Consider the following 24137-nt stretch of genomic DNA (forward strand, 5'->3'; position numbering starts at 1 on the left):
GCGGGGCCCAGTTCAGCGGTTCTTGCCTTGAAGGGCCCAGTTCAGCGGTTCTTGCCTTGAAGGGCCCAGTTCAGCGGTTCTTGCCTTGAAGGGCCCAGTTCAGCGGTTCTTGCCTTGAAGGGCCCAGTTCAGCGGTTCTTGAGACGGCGGACGGTCTATGGCCAACTGCTAAATGCCTGGTGGTGCCCTCCTGGGCAGCGGGGATGGTGCTCCTTCACTGCCCACCTGGGCTGTGGGTGGTGGGGCCCTCCTGGCCAGCTGGGCTGGGTCCTCCATGGGCAGCGGCTATGGGGCTGGTGGGCTCTCCCGGGGCAGCTGTGCCGGTTCCTCCCGGGGCAGCGGCTATGGGGGTTGTGGGCTCCTCCTGGGCAGCAGGCCTGCTGCCTGACCTCTCCAACTTGCTGCCCTTGCCCTCCTTAGTCGTCGGCCTGTGGCCCTTTCCTCCCTTTGGAGCTGTGGCAGGTGACTGTCTCTGGGTGGTGTCCGGGGGGGATGTAGAAGGCGGGCTCCTGCGGCGCCCCTTCCGCCTTCTGCTCCTCTTCCCAGGGGGTGGGCTGGCTGTCCCCTTGCTGCTGGGCGAAGATCCAGACATGCGGGCTGGCGGGCTCCAATACCCCTGCACCCTTGTCAAGGGGGCTGCAGGGCTGGTGGTGGCTGAGGTGCTCTTCTTACCCCGACGAGAAGGAGGGGGGGGCTCAGGGTCAGGAAAGAAGTTAGTAGTGGCGAGGAAGAGCTTCTTGGGACAATGGAGAGTGGTAGGTACAGTGGGAATGGGAGTGGAGGGAGAGGATGTGGTTGTAGGTGAGTCACGTTTGCTGTCTTTGGGTGCAGGTGCAGGAGGGATAGGCTGTCGTGAGGTGGATGGCTGTTGGGTGGGTGGGTGGCTGCGTTTGTGTGGTGTGGAAGAGGGGGTGACAGACACAGTGGGAGAGGACACAGGGGACGTGTAAATGGCAGTGGGGATGGTGACTGCACGTGTGCGGACTGGAGTGGAGGGTGTGCTGGTGATGGAAACACTGGCTGATGGTGAGGTGAATGGAGGTGTGAGTGTAGACGTCACAGGGAGGGAGGAGGGAGACGAGGAGGTGGGGGTCACAGAGGTGGTAGTGACTGTTGGCATGTCTGCATCGGAATGTTGCGTGTGTGAATGTCTGGGTGATCTGTGGTGCTTATGTTTGGATGAGCTTCTCTTGGGTGTTGAGGTGTGTGCAGGCTGGTCTGATGGTGTGGGTGGGACAGGCAGAGGAACAGGAGACTGGGAGGAGGGAGTTAGTAGAGGCAGGCAGGAGACAGGGACAATGGCTGCCGTCAGTGCTGAGGCCAGAGCCTGGAACGATCGCTGATGGGCAGCCTGACCCGAATGAATGCCCTCCAGGTACGCATTGCTGCGATGAACCTCCCTCTCCACCCCCTGGATGGCATTCAAAAGGGTAGTCTGCCCAACAATGAGCGTTCGGAGGAGGTCAATGACCTCCTCACTGAGGGCAGCGGGGGTAACAGGGGCAGGGCCTGAGGTGCCTGGGGCGAAGGAGATGCCCGGCTTCCTGGCAGAGCGGGCACGGGGCGAACACGGAGGGGCTGCTGGGAGGGCGGAGATGGTGCGCTGGGTGGCGGCTGTACCTGTAATGGCGGGGGGCACGGATGGTGCCACCCCCGCAAGGGAGCCCCCTTCCGAGGACGTGTCCGTGTCGCTGCAGGCTCCAGTCGTCCCCGTCGTGGAGCTCCCCTCGCCCTCCGTCTCACTGGTCCAGTCTGACTCTGTGGCATGGCCCTCCTGGGCCTTGTGAGATGCAGCTCCCTCCTGCCCCGATGCCACTTCTCCTCCGCCTGATGATGCTGATGCACACAAGCACAGAAAGACAAACAAAAAGGGTGGGGGAGAGAGAAATAAAGGGATATTGAGTACATGGATCTCCGGTACAGTTAGCGGACATGACAGACACAGATGCCCCCTGCACTAAGTTGCGCACTTGGGGTCCGCTACGCATTCCGTGGAACATGCCCTACACGCCTAGAGTTGTCAACTGCACCCATGGATGACACGGCCCAGGGATGGCTGTACTGACACACTACTGAGGGTGGTGGCTGGGGACACAGGGGCTTACGGGGGTGCCCAGCCTACAGATATCGCCCTGGCCTAGGGGGACCCACAGCCCTCCTCCCCCACCCAGACACCTCCACTGCACGACAACAGAGTAGATGATGCTTGTACTCACCCCCTTGTGTCTGCTGTGCTGCCCTCACGCGCCCATCCAAATCAGGGTAGGCCACCGCCAGGATCCGGAACATCAGGGGGCTCAGTTGACGGCAGGCACCCCGCCTACGTTGGGAGGCCATCCCCAGCAGAGACTCGGCGGTCTTCTTGGTCCCACGGCGGATGTCCTCCCACCTCTTGCGGCAGTGGGTGCCCCGTCGATGGTGGACCCCCAGGCCCCGGACTTCCTTGGCGATGGCACGCCAAATCCCGATCTTCTCATGGGCGCGGACCTATGTGACACGTACAGGGAGGGAGAAATACCACGTTCAAGTTACTCAGCATTTTCCTTTCCAGTGGCCCAACGCCCCCCATCCCCGCCAGGCCCAACATGCCCCCCATCCCCGCCAGGCCCCCCGCCAGGCCCCCCGCCAGCCCCAACATGCCCCCCATCCCCGCCAGGCCCCCCGCCATGCCCAACATGCCCCCCATCCCCGCCAGGCCCCCCGCCATGCCCAACATGCCCCCCATCCCCGCCAGGCCCCCCGCCAGCCCCAACATGCCCCCCATCCCCGCCAGGCCCCCCGCCATGCCCAACATGCCCCCCATCCCCGCCAGGCCCCCCGCCATGCCCAACATGCCCCCCATCCCCGCCAGGCCCCCCGCCAGGCCCCCCGCCAGCCCCAACATGCACCCCATCCCCGCCAGGCCCCCCGCCAGGCCCCCCGCCATGCCCAACATGCCCCCCATCCCCGCCAGGCCCCCCGCCAGGCCCCCCGCCAGCCCCAACATGCACCCCATCCCCGCCAGGCCCCCCGCCAGGCCCCCCGCCATGCCCAACATGCACCCCATCCCCGCCAGGCCCCCCGCCAGCCCCAACATGCACCCCATCCCCGCCAGGCCCCCCGCCAGGCCCCCCGCCAGCCCCAACATGCACCCCATCCCCGCCAGGCCCCCCGCCAGGCCCCCCGCCATGCCCAACATGCACCCCATCCCCGCCAGGCCCCCCGCCAGCCCCAACATGCACCCCATCCCCGCCAGGCCCCCCGCCAGGCCCCCCGCCATGCCCAACATGCCCCCCATCCCCGCCAGGCCCCCCGCCAGGCCCCCCGCCAGCCCCAACATGCCCCCCATCCCCGCCAGGCCCCCTGCCAGGCCCCCCGCCATGCCCAACATGCCCCCCATCCCCGCCAGGCCCCCCGCCATGCCCAACATGCCCCCCATCCCCGCCAGGCCCCCCGCCAGGCCCCCCGCCAGCCCCAACATGCCCCCCATCCCCGCCAGGCCCCCAAGCCAGCCAGTGGCCCCAAATCCAGATAGAATTAAACTCACTTGTTGGTCTGGAGGACCGTAGAGTAGCGCATACTGGGGGAGGACCCCATCCACAAGTTTCTCCAACTCCTCTCCAGTGAAGGCAGGGGCCCTTTCCCCAGTCGCAGCAGCCATTGTCCCTTCCAGACCGAGGTCACAGCAACACTTGCAGTATAGGTCCTCTCCTGTGAAAGTTCAAGTCGCAAGTGGATAAGTAGATAGAAAATGGCGGTCACGTCCGCGGCGGTGCGTACCGCGGCGGTGTGTCCCGCCACCGCCGGCGCCCTTCGCCATTGGCTCCTGAAACCCATAGGCTTCAATGTTAACCAATGCGGCTTCGCGCCGCGGTCTTGGCCCGCCGCCCGCCGCGGTGTGCCACGCCAGCGCATTGACCTCACATCCCATTGTCACACTTCACAGGTCAGGCAGCCGCCATTTCCAGGGCCCACATGGCTCAATTTCAACTGCGTCACACAGGCCTAGGCCTTGCATAGCCACTCATACACGCCATTCACTGCATAGAGAATCGTATACTGTGCTAGCTGTGAGTACGTACCTGTGGGTTGCCTGACTGTGTGCTCCATGTTGTCCTTCCTAGGCACCGTCCGCTGGGTTGGGCGAGGAGACGGATGAATCCTCCCGTGTACCGACCGCTGGTGGACCTGTCGACAATGGAAGAACGCCACATTATCCTGACCTACCGTCTTAACCGTGCCACTATCCATGAACTGTGTGGCCGGCTGGAGCCCGACCTGATGTCCCCCATCCGCCAACCCACAGGGATTCCCCCTCTGGTGCAGGTCATGTCAGTACTCCATTTCTTGGCAAGTGGGTCATTTCAGACAACCGTGGGAATTGCTTCTGGGATGTCTCAGCCCATGTTTTCAAAGGTGTTATCCAGAGTGTTGTCTGCCCTGATGAAATCCGTGAGGAACTACATCATTTTCCCTGAGGTGGGCGAACTGGCTACAGTGAAGGGTGATTTCTACGCCCTTGGACATATTCCCAACGTAATTGGTGCCATTGATGGGACCCATGTGGCTTTGGTTCCCCCAAGAGACAGGGAGCAGGTGTACAGGAACAGAAAAAGTTACCATTCAATGAACATCCAGGTGGTGTGTTTGGCTGACCAGTACATCTCGCATGTAAATGCCAAATTCCCAGGGTCAGTGCATGACGCCTACATCCTCAGGAATAGCAGCATCCCTTACGTGATGGAACAGCTACAGAGACACCGTGTATGGCTAGTGGGGGACTCTGGGTACCCCAACCTGTCGTGGCTACTGACCCCAGTAAGGAATCCCCGGACCAGGGCAGAGGAACGGTACAATGAGGCCCATGGGCGTACTAGGAGGGTGATCGAACGCACCTTTGGCCTCCTAAAGGCCAGGTTTCGCTGCCTGCATATGACCGGTGGATCCCTAATGTACTCACCTAAGAAGGTGTGTCACATCATCGTGGCCTGCTGCATGCTTCACAACCTGGCTTTGCGCCGCCAGGTGCCTTTCCTGCAGGAGGATGGTCGAGACGGTGGTGTTGTGGCAGCGGTGGAACCTGAGGAGAGTGACGAGGAGGAAGACGACGGGGCTGAAACAGACAACAGGGACAGAATCATTGAACAGTACTTCCAATAGGACACAGGTAACATTTCAAAGATAATTTAGTAAAAGTTAACTACTCTGCAGCATCTCTGCTGCCTGTCTATTTGCCCCAGTGTATGATGACTGAGTTTTGGCTTTTCCCTCCCTATTTCAGATCTGGGGTCCCCACTACGAGTCCTGTGCTTCGTTTCCCCATGGACTACAGCTTTGTGGCAGCTGTTTGTTGACTTCACCATGTACAAGGACATATTTGCACTGTCATGTCAATTACAATCTATTGAAATCACAGCCAGACTCCTGATATTTTGGTGCAAAATAGGTGTTTATTGAAGTGCTCAAAATGGGATGGGTGGTTTCAAGTGGGTGGGGGCTATGGTGAAGGAATGTCCATGGCAGAGTCCAGAGTAACAGTCACACAGGTGCATTGTCCAGAGGCCTGTGGAGAGATGGAGCATGGGCAGTTCGAGGATGGACAGGGTGACAATGTGGGACAGTGGGATGACATCAGGTGGTATCCATTGCTGGCGGGGGTCTTGACATCCTACTCTGTCTTGCGAGATCTCAGGGCCCTCTTGCGGGGTGGTTCTTCTCCTGCAGGAGGTGGGGGTCTGGTGGGCTGCTGCTGTGCGGGGGCCTCCTGTCCACTAGCGCCGGCGGAGGTGGATGGCTGTTCTTGGTCCCGGCTAGTGGCAGGGGCCCTTGGGTGTTGTTCAGTGTCCGCCCTGCTGTTTACGAGGTCCTGCAGCAGCCCTACCATGGTAACCAGGGTGGTGTTGATGGCTCGGATGTCCTCCCTGTACCCCCGATAGTGTTCCTCCTGCAGCACCTGGATCTCCTGGAACCGGGCCAGTACCGTCGCCATCGTCTCCTGGGAGCGGTTGTATGCTCCCATGATGGTGGTGAGGACCTCGTGGAGAGTGGGTTCCCTGGGCCTCTCCTCCCCCCCCTGTCGCACAGCTGCCCGCCGAGTTGCCCTGTTTCCCTGGGCCTCTGCCCCCTGGCCGGTGTGCCCACTACCACTGCCCCCAGGTCCCTGTTGTTGTTGGGGTGGTGGGTTATCCTGGGTGCCCTGTAGTGGTAGACACACCGCAGATTGACGTGCCCTGGAGACAGAGGCATGGGCCCGCTGGGTGGGAGCTGTGCTGGTGTTCCCAGAGGGGTTAGGGTCTATAGTGGCCTGTGCCTGTGTGAGGGGAACCGACTGTCCAGAGGTCCCCGATGGTCCGGGCTGGTCATCGGTGTCCAGATCGACAGAGCTGCTGTCATCGCTGACGGCCTCTTGGGTGGGGGGTGTGGATAATTCTGGCCCCTCCGCCGCGGTGTGTTGACGGTCGGGTCCTGCAGGGGTATAGAGGTATGGTTATAGTTTCAATGTGTCGCATATGGGTGTATCTGTGGGTTCCCGTGTCCCCAAGTGCTGGCATTCGTGTGTGGGGGCTTTGGTGAGGGTGGCTTGTGGGGGGGATGTGTATATGAATTGGGCATGCTTTGGTGATGGGTGTCCATGCTTAGTGGACGCATGCAGGCCTAGGTTTTGGGATGTGTGGGTTGTGATGGTGAGACATTGGCGGGGAATAGGTGTGCTGGGGGTGGGGGTGAGGATGGTGGTGGGGGTGAGGATGGTGGTGGGGGTGAGGGTGGGGGTGAGGATGGGGGTGGGGGTGAGGGTGGGGTTCGAGGATGGGGGTGAGGGTTGGGGTCTGATTTGGCATGCAGGTGGGGGGGAAGCAGTATTGAAGCTTCAACTTACCAGTATCCATTCCTCCGCCGACTCCTGCGAGGCCGTCAGGATGCAGGATGTTCAAGACTTCCTCCTCCCATGATGTGAATTGTGGGGGTTGAGGTGGGGGTCCTCCGCCAGTCTTCTGCACGGCGATGTTGTGCCTGGATACCATGGAACGCACCTTCCCCCGTAGGTCGTTCCATCGCTTCCTGATGTCTTCCCGATTTCTGGGGTGCTGTCCCACTGCGTTCACCCTGTCGACAATCCTCTGCCATAGCTCCGTCCTCCGGGCAATGCTGGTGTATTGTATCTGTGTGCCGAACAGCTGGGGCTCTACACGAACGATTTCCTCCACCATAACCCTGAGTTCTTCGTCTGTGAAGCGGGGTTGTCTTTGGGGTGCCATGGGGTGGTGTGTATGATGTGTGGGGTGGAGTATGTGTATTTAAGTGAGTTGAGTGTGGTGGTGTGTGTTGTTTTGTGTGTGGATAGTGTGTGGGTGATGGTGTTGAGTGGCTGTGGCTGTTATGTTTTGGATGCTGGTGTCTCGCTCTTGCCTTCTTTACGATTTTGTAAGCGTAGGGGTTTGTGGGTGATGTGGGTGGGTGTTTTATATTGTATTGTGTGTGTGGGAGTGGTGTGTGTATGTGTATCAGGTGTGTGGGATTCAAATCGTCCAATGTGGGTGAGTTTTGTTCGTTGGTGTGTATTCTGACCGCGCCGGTGTGTCCCGCCAATGGAATACCGCGTTTGAATGACCGCCGCGTGGATTCGTGGGTCGTAATGGGATGGGCGTATTTCTGTTGGCGTGGCGGTGGAGGTTTGGTCACCTCCACCTTTCCGCCGACCGCTGGTCTGGCGGTCTGTTGTGGCGGTCGGATTTTCGGAGGTTTGCCTTCTGCGGGTCAGAATGACCGTGGCGGGTTTCCGCGACCGCGGCGGGATTATGGAGGATTTCTGACCGGCGGTAGGCGCCTTTTACCGCCGAGGTCAGAATGACCACCTTAGTCTCTTATCGGTTTATCAGCTTTGTCTCAAAATTGGTTTCAAAGTCAATCAAGTTATCAATGTCTTATCCGGTTCAAAAGTCAATCAGGTTGTCAATGTCTTATTCGGTAATGTTCATAGAATTTCACTTTTCAAGTACCAAAGTGTCGTTCTGCTTCTTCGTTTTCAAGACTGAGAGATAGAAATTCGTCTGACCAATCGTTAGTGGCTGTGTACGCCCACTCTGGACAAGAATATCTTCTGCTCTGTATTCTTTTCCTTTTCAATTTTGCATCTCCTTTTGATTCTCTCTCGCTTATGTCTTGTTCTTTGGCTGTGTCCTTTTCTTCATTCGATGTTTTTATTGCGATAGACACTTCTTTTCTTTTCTCCTTCAGTTTTGGCCCTTCATTCTCTTTTAATATTTCTTTAGTCTTTGATTTCACTGGCGATATGCTTTGTCTTCGTTTCGCGCTGCTTTCACCTGATGGACCTGCAATTGGTTCTGGAAGAATTTGAACGATTTCACTCTGTTCTGTCTTGTCTCCTTCCCCTAGGAGGTCAATCAGGTTTTCTCTTTCTTTTCCTGTATCGTCTGCTTCTGAGAAAGCCCTCCTCTTATTAGGCTCTCCTGCTTCTTCACCTGTGACAAGATCTTTGTCACCTTCAGGATCTTTGTCGCATCCTGAGGCTTCTTCTCTGTTGTCCTCAAAAGGATCGACTGCGTCTTCCTCAGAAAATATTTCTTCTGTCACAATTTCTTGTTGATCACTTTCAGGCTCTCTTTGTTCTGTCTCAGTGCCTGGTACTTTCCTGTCAGTTGCTGGTAACTTCAGCGCTTCAATTTCCTCTTCTGTGGGACATGTCACCCTTTTCGTGTGACTGGCGTGAATCCAGTTGGGAACTCCCGCACACTTCCCAGCGGTGGTAGTTGTCAGAATCACTTGAAAAGGTCCTTTCCAACGGGGTTCCAGACACAACTTCCTCACTTGTTTCTTTATCATGACCCAGTCACCTGCTTTCAGGGCGTGTCCTGGACCTTGGATCGGTGGCAAGGTGGTTGCCTCCACCTGGTGAGAAACAGAGCAGACCACATCAGCCAGACCTTTGCAGAAGTCCAATACCATATCATAGGTAATATTTACAAGAGCATTTGCAGGAACTGCTGGAAGTCTCATGGCTCTGCCCATGAGGATTTTGTGCGGTGATAGTCCAGTTTTTTGATCAGGTGTGTTTCTCATTGACGTCACCAAAGGCAATGCGTCAGGCCATTTCAAGTTTGTGGATGGGCATATTTTCGCCATCCTCGATTTCAATGTGCCATTCATTTTCTCCACTAGTCCTGATGCTTCAGGGCGGGAGCTACAATGCAATTTATATTCAATGTTCAGTGCTGCACACAATAATTTGATTACTTCGTTATTGAAGTGACTTCCCCTATCTGATTCTAAAGAGATCGGGAATCCGAAACGTGGTATTAGTTCTCTCAAGAGTAGTTTTGCGACTGTGAGACTGTCATTTCTGCGTGTAGGGTATGGTTCAATCCAGTGACTAAAAATACACACCATCACCAACACATACTTCAAGCCTGCATGCATAGGCATCTCAATGAAATCCATTTTTATCCTGCTGAATGGCCCACCTGCTCTTCCAATGTGGCTCAAATTTACTACTGTCCCCTTCCCTGCGTTCATTTGTTGGCAAATGACGCAACAATGGCAAACTGCTTCAGCAACTTGACGGAATTTGGGATTAAACCAATCAATTTTGAATAATCTAATCATGGCATCCCTTCCAAGGTGGGCTTGTCCATGATACAACCTGGCTAATTGCGTCAAAAGACTGTCTGGCAGAACCAATCTCTCTTCACTTGAAACCCACAAATCATCTGGTTTCTTTATGCATTGTAGTTTGCTCCATGAGAGTTTCTCATCCTTACTGACATTATTTTGTAGGAATTTCAACTCTTCTATTGTGTCTACAACTTTTAGAGCAAAGGCTTCACTTGGTTCAAGTTCTGGCTCATTTATCAAGTTCCATTCATCTCTGAGCAATATACAGTTCAATGCGCAAAACCTCGCAACTTGATCTGCATATCCATTTCCCAAAGAAACAAAGTCTTGTGATTTCGAGTGTGCACTGCATTTTACCACTGCTACTTCTCCTGGTAACTGGATAGCGTGTAACGATTCTCTTATTCTTTCACCATTTTTCACTGGTGATCTTGAAGAGGTCATGAAGCCTCTTTGTGACCACAACAGTCCAAAATCGTGCACTATTCCAAATCCGTACTGACTGTCAGTGTAATTGGTGACTTCATTAATACGGATAGTTGGCAAGCTCTAGTAAGGGCTACTAGTTCCGCTACCTGTGCAGAGTAAACTCCCTGAAGCCAAGATGCTTCCAGAACACCTGTTATTGTACATACAGCATTTCCTGCTTTTAATATTCCTAGTGCATCTCTTAAACGTGAACCATCAACAAAAATAATTTGATAATTTTCTTCCAATCGGGTGTCTTTGATATCAGGTCTTGGTTTAGTGCAAAATTCAATCACCTGAAGACAGTCGTGCTCGATGTCTTCAGGGTTCTCAATTTCGACATTTTCACTGGGGAACAAAGTTGCAGGATTCAACGTAGTGCACCTTTTCAGCTGCACATTGGGTGATCCCAAAATTATTGTCTCGTACCTTGTAAGCCTAGCACCGGTCATGTGCTGTGTTCGGGAACGTGTCAAAAGTATTTCGACCGAGTGAGGGACCATAACTGCTAAAGGATGTCCCATCACTATTCCTTCACTCTGATTTAGGCTTAATCCAACTGCTGCTACAGCACGCAAGCATCCTGGTAAGGCTGCTGCGACTGGATCCAAAGTAGCTGAAAAATATGCTACTGGTCTGTTTACGCCCCCATGGGCTTGAGTCAAGACAGACAAGGAACATGCATCACGTTCATGACAAAACAATGTGAACGGCTTTGTGTAGTCAGGCATACCTAAAGCTGGAGCTCTGCACATGCATTCCTTTAATTCAATAAAAGCTTCCATTTCTTCTCTTTTCAACACTATTTCATCCAGCGCATCTTTCTGGGTCAGTTTCAGTATAGGTTTGGCTAGAGTTGATAAATTGGGAATCCATTGGCGACAATAGCTCACCATTCCCAAAAACTTTCTGACATCTCTCCTCATTTTGGGTGGACTCATTTGAAGCACACTCGTTATTCTCTCTTTCATGATTCTTCTCAACCCTTTCTCTATTTGGTGACCCAAATATTTCACTTTCTTCTGGCAGAACTGTAATTTTGAAGGAGACACTTTGGGGGTCATTCTGACCCCCGCCGGCGGCGGTAGCCCGCCAGAATACCGCTGCGCGGTCAAAAGACCGCCGCGCGGTCAAAAGACCGCCGTGGGTATTCTGGGTTTCCCGCTGGGCTGGCGGGCGACCGCCAGAAGGCCGTCCGCCAGCCCAGCGGGAAACACCCTTCCATGAGGATGCCGGCTCCGAATGGAGCCGGCGGAGTGGAAGGGGTGTGACGGGTGCAGTTGCACCCGTCGCGATTTTCAGTGTCTGCATGGCAGACACTGAAAATCTTTGTGGGGCCCTGTTACGGGGGCCCCTGCAGTGCCCATGCCATTGGCATGGGCACTGCAGGGGTCCCCAGGGGCCCCACGACACCCCATACCGCCATTCTCTTCCTGGCGGCCAAAACCGCCAGGAACAGGATGGCGGTATGGGGCTCGGAATCCCCATGGCGGTGCAGCAAGCTGCGCCGCCATGGAGGATTCCCCAGGGCAGCGGGAAACCGGCGGTACACCGCCGGTTTTCCGTTTCTGACCGCGGCTGTACCGCCGCGGTCAGAATGCCCATGGGAGCACCGCCAGCCTGTTGGCGGTGCTCCCGCGGTCGTTGGCCGTGGCGGTTTTTACCGCCAGGGTCAGAATGACCCCCTTTGTGTCCATTCCTTCCCAAATGGTTCAATAGGGCAATAGTGTCAACCGTACAGTCATTTTATGTTTTGGATGCGATCAACAAATTGTCAAAATACTGTACTAAGGTTGATTCAAATGGTAATTCCAATTATTCCAAATCTTTCTTTAGAATCTGATTGAAAATTGATGGTGACTCCGAAAACCCTTGAGGAATTTGACACCAACTGTAAACTCTGTCCAGGAATTTTAAGCAAAAGAGAAATTGGCTGTCCTCATGAAGAGGCACAGAAAAGAATGCTTGTGACAAGTCGATGACTGAGAACCACTCTGCATCACAGGGAATTTGAAACATTATCACAGCTGGATTTGGTACTACGGGACAACATTTGACTATTATGTCATTTATTTTTCTCAAATCTTGAACAATTTGGACCTTTCCACTTGGTTTTATTAGTCCCATGATTGGTGAATTACATGGACTACTTAGTACTTCTTTCAGTACTCCCTGTTTCACAAACTCGTCAATGAGTTGGGCGACTTTCATGAGAGTGTCTTGCGACATATGGTATTGCGGAGTCTGAGGAAAATTTACATTGGGTTTTACAGTCTCTTTCACTGGTTCTGCTCCTTTGACCAATCCTACTTCTTTCCCTGTTGAATATCTGCTTCAGTGAGCATTGGATAAAGAGTAATCAGGGGATACTCTTCATCTACAGTTTCCACTTCGTCCCCTCCTAAACTGTCCTCTTCTTCCTCATCACTGTTTGTCTGAATTTTAATTCCATCATTTGAACACATAATCGAGCATCCCAATTTACACAATAAATCTCTCCCTAATAGGGATATCGGGCTTGAGTCACACACCACAAATTTATGTGACCCTTGAAAGTTACCAATTTTAACTTGCACTGGATCTGTAATTGGGTTTGTCAGATACCTATTTGCTACTTCCACTACTTGAACTGTTCTCCCTGAAAGTGGCAAATTTGTTACTTCGATACTTCTGACTGTAGAGCGTGTAGCTCCTGTGTCAACCAAGAATGAAACGCTGTGACCCATAACTCTTCCTTCCAGATACGGTCCCTTTTGATCAACTTCCAAAGATGCTGCAAGCATACAATTTCCCTCCTCATCTGAACTTTCACTCTCCCATTCATTGTTTATTCCATTCTCACTGTGTAACGGGAATTGGTGTACTGTGTCATTTTGATTCATTCCTTGACCCGTGACCTGTTGAGGAAACATTACTTGTTGCTGATTCATTGATGCTAAGGGTATTTGCATTTCCTGATTAGGTACCATAGGAAACTGCTGTTGCATTGGTTGCAACTGTGCCATTTGTACACAGGGCATTTGCACCTGCTGTGGTTGTATGGGTTGTAGACCCTGCATCTGATTCACATTATTCTGGCAATTTGGATTTGGACCTCTCAATTTCGGTCCTCTCATATTCTGAAATGTATTGACATCATTGTTTTGCTGACCTACACCTTCCTGCACCAACATTGGGCACTCCCGTTTCCAATGCCCGACGATTCCGCACGTGTGACATGGCATCACCTTCTTCATTGCCTGTATACCATTTGGAATCACAACAGTATTTAAATCAGGACCATTATTCACAAAACCTCCTCGGCCTCAGCCTCTCATCTGTGGCTGAAACATAGCATTTCCCTGCTGTTGTTGCTGCGGCAACTGTTGTTGAAAACCTTGCAAACCTTGCAAACCTGTCTGAGCTGCTCTAATCTGCATCACCATCACTTTTTCTTTCAACCTTTTCTGTTTTGTCTCAATCTCATCACTGCAGTATTTTGCATAATTCAACACTTCATCGATCGATTTTGACTGCCAACAAATCAAATGCATTTTAATCATCTGGCTGATTTTGGGTCTCAACCCTTCCACAAATCTGAACACAAAATGGAGCATGTCCTTTGCCTCAATCGTTTTCGTACCACTGTAATTTTTAAAAGCTTTCAACAATCTCTCATAGTATGCATGTATCGACTCTTTAACTTCTTGTGCTGTTCTGTCAATTCTCTGCCAATCCACATTTTTCGACGCAACCTTTGTTTTCAAATGCTCAGTCACCTTATGGTATAAACTCAATACCGTAGGCGATGGTGCACCTGTGTATCCCTATCTCTTTCTGGTTCACTTGTTGGCCAACCTACAGCCCTTTTACAATCTTCCCACAAATCTACCAGAACCACAATTTCGAATATGGTATTCAGGTCTTCCCAAAGACATTTTGCGAGTTTCACAAATCTATCTGTTTGTTGATACCATTCGATCGGTTTCTCTCTTAATTTAGGGAAGTCATCCGTAAAGGATTGAATATCACACCTGTGCCATGGTACATGGAGAAGCCTTCCCCCTGCCGTTTCTCTCATTGGTAACATAGTTATCAAATCATCATTCTGTTGTACTTTCTCATTCCGGTCTGGGGTACTTTCTTTCTTCTTGTCCTTTTTCTTAACCCACCTGCTCTCCCATTTGTCTAAACATCTTCAAACCTGCGCGCTTTGCAGTATCTCCTTAAGGTGTGTTTTCATTCCTGCAGATCTCATGTGTTCAAAATCCTTTGTCTCAAAGTCTAACCTGTAACTTCTGCTCAAGTGTTTGGTTTCACCTATGTCGACTTTGTTTCTATCTGCAATTTCTTGTAACTTCTTATGTATGCTGCTTACTTCTCTTGTAATTCTAGGGCACATGTATCTCAGCTCTTCTTCTGTGTATGATTCTAACCTGTTCAAACCCATTGTTCCCTCTACTAGTTCATCTGCTTCCATGCCCAGTTTTATTCTATTCAAATATTCTTCTCCTTTCCCGCTGGGTGTACTCTGTGGGGAGTTCAGGCTGTTCAACCATTGTGTTAACTGTTGTGGAGTCAGTCCCATTAATGTGGCACTTACGTCTACTGCTACTGATGGTTTCTATAGTACTTCTGTTTTTGAGGTTAGCGGTACTACTAGTGGTGGACCTGACCTTACCACAGTTGACGGAGCACAAGCTGGAATTGGACTAAATTCCAACAAAGACCCAGATCTATTTAGCAGTGTTCCTACCGGAGTCATTTCTTGAGTATTTTCTATGCATCTCCTTCCTGTCTCATTTTGTGTCATTACCCTTTGGTCACATACCTTCGGCTTTGCCTGTATATACAATAGCACTGGCGGGCCTACAGTGATAGGCAAAGATATTGCATCCGGATTCTGTCTGTTCCCCGAATTCTGTGGCATGTTAATTCCCACATTATGGTTCATCATTGCTGGTATGTCTAACTGGTTTTCTGCTATTTGAATGTACTTCGGCACTTCTTGCATCTGCTTTTGAGGCATCAAAATTTGTGTTGATTCGGCTTGAATCAATGTCGGTCTTTGGTAATTCTGTCTTCCCTTTGCCATTAAACTAGAAGTCATTTCCAAATTATGCTCATCATAATAGCGCCTTTGAACCTGTGGCTGATAATCATTGACAGGTTTCAATTTAGGCACGGCAGGATATATTCTCTGAACTTGTGGTATTTCTGGTGTAAAAGGCATGTCGGGACTACTTTGCCTCTGCGATATTCTCAAATTCGGTATTACTGTACCCAGTACTGGTTCGGGGGGGGCAGTACTAGTGCTTGGGCCATTTTCGCTTTCCACATATGGTGGCGGGCGGTCATTTAGCAATTGCAGAATGAACTCCTCATCGTCTGATTAGTCTGATCTTTTCGAATTTCTATTGTTTTCTCTATCTCTGAACTGACTCCTGTTTGTTTTATAGGTAGCTTTCCTTCCTTCTGTCTCTTCTTCGTCAGTAATTGCTGGAAACAATTTAATTCCCTGCAATATGTCTGATCTCCAAACCTTTTGAGTACTATCCCATCTAGCATCCGCTAGTGTCTTTTCTACTTTTCTCACTCTTGTCTCAAATTTCTTTTGTAGCTGTCTCCTAGCCATTTGCTCCCAAATTGCTAATGCTTCAAACTGTGCTGGTCTTGGAGGTACTTTCATGTCGTATAGCGCGAATCTTAGCTTCTCCAAAACTCTTAGATTAAACGACCTATGGAAAGGGAACGCTACACTTCCATGCTTTTCTGTTAATTTACACCATTGCTTTAACCAAAGACATGGTGCAACACCCTTTTCTTCAATCACTATGTAAGCTGGTGTACCCTCAGGCGGTGTTTCTTCTCCTACATTTGCTTTAATATATACATCTCCCCTCAAGGCACTCTTAAGTGCTTTGAAAGATTTCATCTTTCCGTCTTTTATTTTCTTAAAATGTAATCAATAAGTGACTTTAATTCCCGGAATACTCTTCGCTTGCCTTTCCCCTCCAATTGCACTTCACGGACTGTGTCCAATCCGTGCGCGACCCTTCTCACCAACCAACCTATCCAAGCGCGGCTCCTAGTGATGTCACACCCACACACTGTGGCTGACAAAGTCTCGCGGCTTGTCCTCCTTCATTCAGCTTCACTCATAACTAATTTCTGCAATATATCGCAAGCACTAACCAAAAAGAAGAAAACAAATCTGTCGATTTACTACAGGAAGGGTAATACAATCGCTTCAGAAACCGTAGGGATTTTTCACTAGCCTCTGCCGTTATTCCATCTTTCTTGATTTCCCACTTTCGCAAGCAAAATTTGACCCGCAAACTTTACTCTCAACTGATCAATGAACTATTCTAGCGCGCCTTAGAATTCGTCAAATCTCAAAGTCGAAAATGTTCTTCATTCCTCAATATTCATACTGACTCGTTGACCATGCCCGATCAACCTATTAAACTGAACAGATTACAACATCAATCAAGTGTCTCATACACTTTTCAACATACTCCGGAGTCTCTTGACCTCGTAGGGCCCGTCTCAACATCAACAACCACGTGGACAATTTTTCTGCACAAAGCGCTACATGCATGTGAAGTTCGACGACTTCCCTACTCTCACACTTTGGAGTATCACTCCTCTAAAATTTTTGATTGGAGTTTGTAACCCCCTAAAATCCTCACAAACTTCACAATTCATCTGCGGCATAAGCTATGCAAGCGCAAGACCCTAACTTCACTCATACCGTCACTAGAAATGCCTAAAACATCCTCACACATCCATTTCCTCCATTCGCAAGCTCCGAGATTCCGGGAGAGTCATTGGGGATTTAGGGCATCATCATCTCTCCAACTTGTTTTATCAAAGAACATTTTAACTTGAATCCGACTATTGTTCGGATGGGTCCCAAAGGGCGAAACCATCAATCTCTGCTACCATCTACTGATAGCGCGTCCAGTCTTTATAAATTACTTATACTTGGACACGCCGGAGGTCGTGAACCTTTTAACCCAGTTGGGTTCTCCTCATCCAAGAATAGTCGGATCACTTGAATCAATAATCAATAACTATTATAATCAATACCCAATACTCAATTAATAGATCAAACAACACATTAGGAATCAATAACAATCTATTTGACACACCATGACCTTTCAGCCATGAATAACCACACCAGTTTATTAAAAGTTAATGAGTTTATTTCCCTATATTAACAAAGCTAGCACAGTGTATGTAAGTCTCAAAATCAAATGGTATACGTATACGAACATTACTAGCTGTCCATAGCGTCGGAAGAAACGCAATCTACGCAAAATCTGGATTATAATGCACTCAGTTATAGCAATGCAGATCACTAATATAAGCAACTGAATTTGACTAATTGCATTCATCGGTCAGCATAACAAGATTTCAATTTAGCATGGTGCATCAAGTGAATACCTCAACTAACCTCTAATTAGCATTGGCATGTGGGGTTTCATGCAAAACTAATTTAGTCAACATAAATTTAGAAAACTTCTAGCTTGGGCCCTGTCAAAATAAGCAGTTGGTACCTAAGAAGGAAAAACACAATGCATAATACAATTATCCTTTCATATTTACCAAATACAATCAGCAGTCAAGGAAAAGGCTTCGTCCTTCAGGTGCCGGTTCGATCAGCATGGGGCAGATTTCAAAGGGGCAAGGTTAAAGCAATCAGCAAGGAGAATGGGGCTAATTTTACTGCATGGACAGGACGGGGCAAAATTAAAGTTAAAGTGTCTAGGGTGAGAATTCTTAAAGTCTCTTTCTCTACGACAGAGAAAAGGAATCAAAATGTCATTTAAAATGGCGTCTTGAATCTGGCTTCAAAATGGCATCAAAGAAAATGGCTGACTTCTCTTTGTCCGATGGGTTTAAGTAAGAAACATTCCAAATTCTTCAGGGTCTTCCATTGGAGGGTTCATAGGGTGGCTTCCTTTTGACCAATGAATAGTGTCTTTCTCTTAGTACTCATTTATGCATTAGGTGTCCTTGGAGCCTTGGAACACAAGTTGCAACAAAGTTTGCCAATTATTTCTATATCAGAGTCTTTATTGTCTGCACCTGCAGAAACTGACCTTGCTTCAAAGGGGATGAAACTAGCCTAGCACGAAACCTTGAGAAGAGTCTATTAGTCATTTCTACTGGAAAAATACAACCTTAAAGTAAAATACGTTTTTGTTAATACAAGTGAAAACCACGCAGTTAAAATTTGAGACCAGGCAACTAGGCCAAAGCCTCTGCTAAATTTAAGCTAAGCATAAAACAGTTTCAACAAGAAAATCATAGAATACATTTGCAATTATGACGGATTACTACATTTATCGATTCTTCATGATTAATTAAGCTTGTTTATAATAATGGCGAACTACCTCGTGGGCACATTTTCCCTCGTACATTATTTTTCTTTACTAAAATCACACTACCTTATACGACTTTGTTACATGATATATGAATATTTGTTAGTCTTTCTTTTTCTGCTTCATCACACCCACTAAAGCGATCCCTTTCAAACAGGACTGATAAACATGGCCAAGTGGTGAATAAGAGATTGCACTGGCACTACTCACTCTGTAACTAATCTGTTGCAGAAAGGAGATCAAATATCAGTGCTTGTAACTGAATTAAACATCAAAAATATTTTTTGTATTGTGAGAAAACAGGGCTGATTGCAGAGGCCCCCTAACTTTTTGCCCCCATTTTCCACTTTATGCTGGTGTTTTCCTGACTCTGATGGTGCCCTGGGTACTGCTAACCAGTCCCAGGGCCTGTGCTCTGTGTAAAATCAATATGCAAATTAGGCTAATTATAATTGGCTAAGTTAACCTACCTATAAGTCCCTAGTATATGGTAGAACATGTAGGTTTAGGGACCGCAGCATAGGTAGTGCACCCATAGGTGCACTGCTGAGGTGCCCAGTGTCATTTTAAAGGCAGGCCTGCCTTGCTGGCTGCTTTTAAATTAAAGTTATATGCAAATTCAACTTTGGAATTAAAAGTAGTTCCAAAGTCTTAAACTACCTTATTTTTACATATAAGTCACCCCTAAGGTGTGCCGTATGTGCCCCTAGGGCTGGGTGCCATGTAACTATAAGCAGGGACTTTATAAAAATAGTTTTATAAGCCCTGGTGAGGTAAAAAAAAGCCAAATTCGTTTTTCCCTCATTGAAGTAAATGGCTTCATAGGCTAGAATGGGGAGACTTTATTTTAAATTTTAAAGTCTCCTTAAATGTTGCATACCAAGAATTTGGTATCAAATTAATTGTTGTAATAAATCCCACAACTTCCAGTTGTTGGATTTAATATAACTTGTTCAGGTAAAGAGTTTTAGACTTTACCTAAAAAGTTGCCAATTTCAGCCCTGCATTGTTTTTGCTGCTGTGCTCTGATTGGCCAGCCTGTAGCAGCTTAGCCAAGCTGCCTTGATGAAGTGTGAAGTGGCCTGGCTTCACACAAAGGAATGTGCCTGTGGGAGAGAATCTCCCCTCAGCAGATGGTGAGGCAGGAAGGGGGAGGGCTGCCAAACTGGTCTTCAAAGGCAGATAAGGACATTTGGAGCAACCAGCAACACCCCCACATCCTGCAACCCCAGACAACTAGGCGCCCCCTTGATTAGATTAGGAGAGGGTAGGAGAGGGGTGTGTTTATGATTTTTAGCCACACCAGTGGGTGGGCTCAGCCAGATGTAACCTCCAAAAATCAGATTCAGCCATGTAGGATTTTTAGAGAATGTTGCCCTCTGGGATGGATTTTTGCCACACTTCCCAGGAAGTGGTCATCGCAGGGGGAAGGACCCTGCACCTGATTGGAGAACCAGGACCCCCCCTGCTTTTCACCCAGGAGCAAGGATAAAACTGGCAGACCTGCACCCACACCTCAGATCCCCATCAGATTTCAACAAGAACAGAACTAAAGGAGAAGAAGGACTGCCCTGCTGGACCCCTGGCCTGCACCTGGAACCTGCACTCAGAAGGACTGCACCAGCTGCACACTTGGGCTTCACCACAAGAAGGACTTTGCCTGGCTTCAACTGGTTCAAGGAGGGACTCCCTGTTTGCTACAGGTGAAAAATTGCTATCCAGAGTCCCCTGCACCAACTCCTGAAGAAAGTGACCAGCTGACCACTGTCCAGTGGCCAAACAGGAGTTTGCGCCAGGTGCATTCTGGGAGTGGTAGTCCGCACCCCCCAAGGACCATCTCAGAACTTCTGGACCCTTGGGGTAAGCTGTGGACCCCAAAAGAACCTTAAAAGAACATCTGGGTGAAGCCCCAGAAGTTTGAATTTTTGTAAAAAAGCTCCATAGAGGGACGACCCGCCGCGGAAATTCTAGCCGGCTTGCCTCAACCGCGACCCGGCCTGATTTGGTGGTTCGTCCCGGTAAAGAAAAATCTCCGAAAAAGAGACTAAGTCCGAAGGTAAAAAGTTGACCGGGACCTCCCATCCATCGTATCCGAGAAGGGCTCCATGGACGTCGGATCAAGATCCAGGTTTACCCCGGTCGAAGGATTTTCACCTCGAAAAAACGCCTAAGTCCGAAGGTAAAAATCTCCACCGAGGAATCCAGCATCGCGTATCCAGAGAAGGGCTCCAGGAGGTCGGATAGGACTGGCAGGTTCGTCCCACTGAAGAAAATCTTCAAAATAAAGACTAAGTCAGAAGGTAACTTTTTAACCGAGGCCTCCCGCGACCTGTAGCCGAGCAGGGCTCCATCGCTGTCGGCCTGAAACTTTGACTTTGCCCCGGTCGAGGTGCAACCAGATGACCCGATTGGCGCTTTTTGTTTCTAAGCGCTAGAAAAATAATAATTCTTTAAAAATTCATATCTCCGGTTCCCTTTATCCGATTTTATTCGTTTTGGTGTCATTTTAAAGATACAAATATAAACTATTTTTATAAATTGGTTTTGGATTTTTAAACTGTTTCCTGTGTTTTATTTAATTACTGTTTTGTGATATTTGAATGCTTTACACACTGTCTCCTAAGTTAAGCCTTGACGCTCGTTGCCAAGCTACCAAGGGTTGAGCTGGGGTTAATTTACTGAGACCTAACTGGACCTAAGTGGAGGTTAGTGGGTTGTTGCTAGGTGTAGGTACCTACCTGCCCTTACCAATAACCCATTTTCCAACATGTATTTACTATAAAGACATCTCCAATTGATTACCTATATGCTCCTTGAAACTAAACTGTCCACAGAGCACTTCTGTAAGTCACTCGACCCTGAACCCCCACCCGCAGCAAGGAACCCCTAGTGGACTATGTCATGAAACATATTTGCCATGGAGAAGTTGCACAACAGTATCAGTCTGAACAAATCTGTTTACCTTTTATCATGTATGTTAAAATAGACACAGATCCGAGAGCCGAGGAGCGATACATGCCTGACTTGGATGGAATATCTGGCATAGCCAGACTTGAGAAGTGTTAACACCAAACTATTAGAAACCACAGTATCATCTTTCTTCAGTTTAATAATTCTGTAATTCTGGTATACACAATCATAACAAGCATGCAGAGGCCTGCAGAGGTATTCGAAGCTTTCAGCAGAGCACAAACTATAAAAATGTGCCTCTATCTCTGACACATCACACTGAAAACCACTGAATCCCAAACCATGAGAACCGCACCATCATGGCAATCATGGAAGACATGAAAACACTTCCCGCATTGGCTCAAAATAAAGAGAACACACTGCCAATCAGACACGGACATGGTGTAGTGTGCTACTAATGTGGATAATCACTGCACATAAGAGCATTAAGTGCTAGAAAAATGCCATAATACTACATCTTGTATCTGTAAAACCCAATGGTAAATTCCTTCACCACGTAGCATTTTGTTATAATGCAAAATCACTGTACTGTACTGTGCAAAACAACTATAATTACATTATTTAAAAAAATGTGCTTACAGTCACTTATGAATGTTCACCTTCTTTTCAAATATCTCTTTTGACGTAATGAGTTGACATAATGCTGTTTCTCTGAGGGTGCAAGGTCCTGTCTCAGCCTAAATTTAACCTTTCTACCATGTCATGAACTGACTCTGCTTTCCTCTTTCAGACCATCAAGAAACCTCCTAACATTGTGAATGGTACAGTGACCTATTGGACTCCCGATCCCTGGTTTGTAGCGGTGTTGACCATCACAGGAGTGCTACTTCTTTTAGGATTAGCCTTGCTGGCCTGGCAGATCATGAGCAGGTACCATGCTACCCATACATTGAATGCATGAAACATGCTTCTGACTCACACTAGGAATTACGAACGGGTGTACGCTGAGGGATCAGACACAATGCTATGGGTTCATTGTAACTAAGTGGAAAGTACAGGTGTCCAGGAGGTGGCAAGGTGTAAAAAATGTATGCACTTTTTGTTTGGCTGAAGAGAGTTTGTACCATTTTGCTAAGGTTACCCTTGGTAAACTAGCTTTGGCGAAGATGCAGAGTGACTACATGCCCTGAAAAGTTCTTGCCTTTCTCATGACCTCCATGTGAGGTGTGGTGATGAACCACAACTTTCATCACATGTGCTTTATTCGACCACCAAAAAAGGGATCAGGCTTCCATACTGACAGCATTTCCACTTAAGGCTGGGGCTCTGACTTATACTTATGAACAGAGATTCCATGCGCGTGGCGCGGGCTTTGGACACTTTTTGGAACTGGCTAAGCATCAGAATGTCCTGGAAAAAGATTTCTAGTTCTTATGACTGAAGCGTCCTAGCTTGACAGACAGATGGATACCCTCGCATGAGCTCAGCCCTAACTTCGTCTTCATGTCATGAAGAGAACCCATTTTATCACATTCTTTTGGGCGGACATAGAAATAATCAATAGTCTCATCTTTCCACTTTTTTACCAGACGGAGGAGGAAGTGTTCTTAGATAGGTGTGAGGAGCGGCTCAGAATACATATTCAGTGTCACCATCACTGTGACCTAAGTATGAAGGGACCTGATTCTAAGAGAGCTCTAAACACCCTGTGTAAGTTTTCTCCTGCAAGGTTGAGTAGCAAAAATCAGTTGACCCCTTAGTCCATATTCTCTGCGGTGACAAAGTAGTTGCGTGGAGTTGCCATCTGCTGACACCATAATGCAGAGGTCTTCAAACTGGGGGGCGGGCCCCCCTTGGGGGGCCTCAAGTGATCCCAGGGGGGGCGCCAAACTCTGGCCAAAAGAATTATTATACAGATAACATGCCTTTGTTTTAAGCAGAAGCATGTTATTGCAGTTTTAAAAAGGTAACAGTACTTACCTGCAATGTTTAAATAGGTTTAGACCTATTTAAACATTGCCATTTAAAAAAAATAATTGTGAAAAATTCTGAGGGGGGGCCCAATGATTTTTATTTTTCAACTGGGGGGGCGCGGCATTAAAAAGTTTGAAGACCACTGCCATAATGGATAGGCCAAAAACAGTGCACCAATCATATTGAACTCACTGAAGAATGCCTCCCATTACATAGCAGGGCAATATGTCATAAGAGAGTGGTGAAGAACAACCAGGACAGTCACAGAGTGTAGGCTGTCCTAACCGAGGGCGAGCCAAGGTCTTCACAGGAGGCACCCAGACTTGGCGTTTTTCGTGGGGCAGTCTGAACATATGAACACAGCACTTTCAGATTAAAGATGAAGATCCGGGTTCCGAGAAGACTGAAGTTGTCTCAGATAAGGAGCAGGAGGCTGCTGCTGAGGCATAAACTGTTCCACTTAAAACATGCTTATTTTCACATGATCATTCCTTTTTTGTCCACCCCGTTGAACGAAACAAGTACTAAGTGCACAAAATCAGGCAGATAGTCTTGCTATCTGTACATATCATATACAAGCATCACAACGAGTCACCAGTCCTCATGACTCACAATCAGGGCCAGCTTTAAGGGGGTGCGACCGCACTGGGCGCTAACCAGGAAGGGGGGCACTGACCTGAGAGGGGGCGTCATGTTGAGCAATAACTTTCAATTTTAAAACACCTGTTGCAGTTTCTTGTGCGTCCAGCTTTCAGGAAGCATCAAAATGTCAAGATAACAATTGTCGTTAATGTTCATGCTAGAGAG

At 48.9% G+C, this 24137-nt stretch overlaps 1 protein-coding gene across 1 annotated transcript in view; it reads left to right on the top strand.

Moving 5' to 3' along the window:
* The window catches only part of LOC138259247 (cadherin-related family member 4-like), a 329970-nt gene that overhangs the window by 241586 nt on the left and 64247 nt on the right, over positions 1-24137 (top strand). The window contains exon 15 of the mRNA XM_069206849.1: positions 22147-22286. Coding sequence (XP_069062950.1) covers positions 22147-22286 — 140 coding nt within the window. The remainder of the gene's footprint in view (positions 1-22146; positions 22287-24137) is intronic.

This window comes from Pleurodeles waltl, chromosome 9, assembly GCF_031143425.1.
Source record: "Pleurodeles waltl isolate 20211129_DDA chromosome 9, aPleWal1.hap1.20221129, whole genome shotgun sequence".
Lineage (NCBI taxonomy): Eukaryota > Metazoa > Chordata > Amphibia > Caudata > Salamandridae > Pleurodeles > Pleurodeles waltl.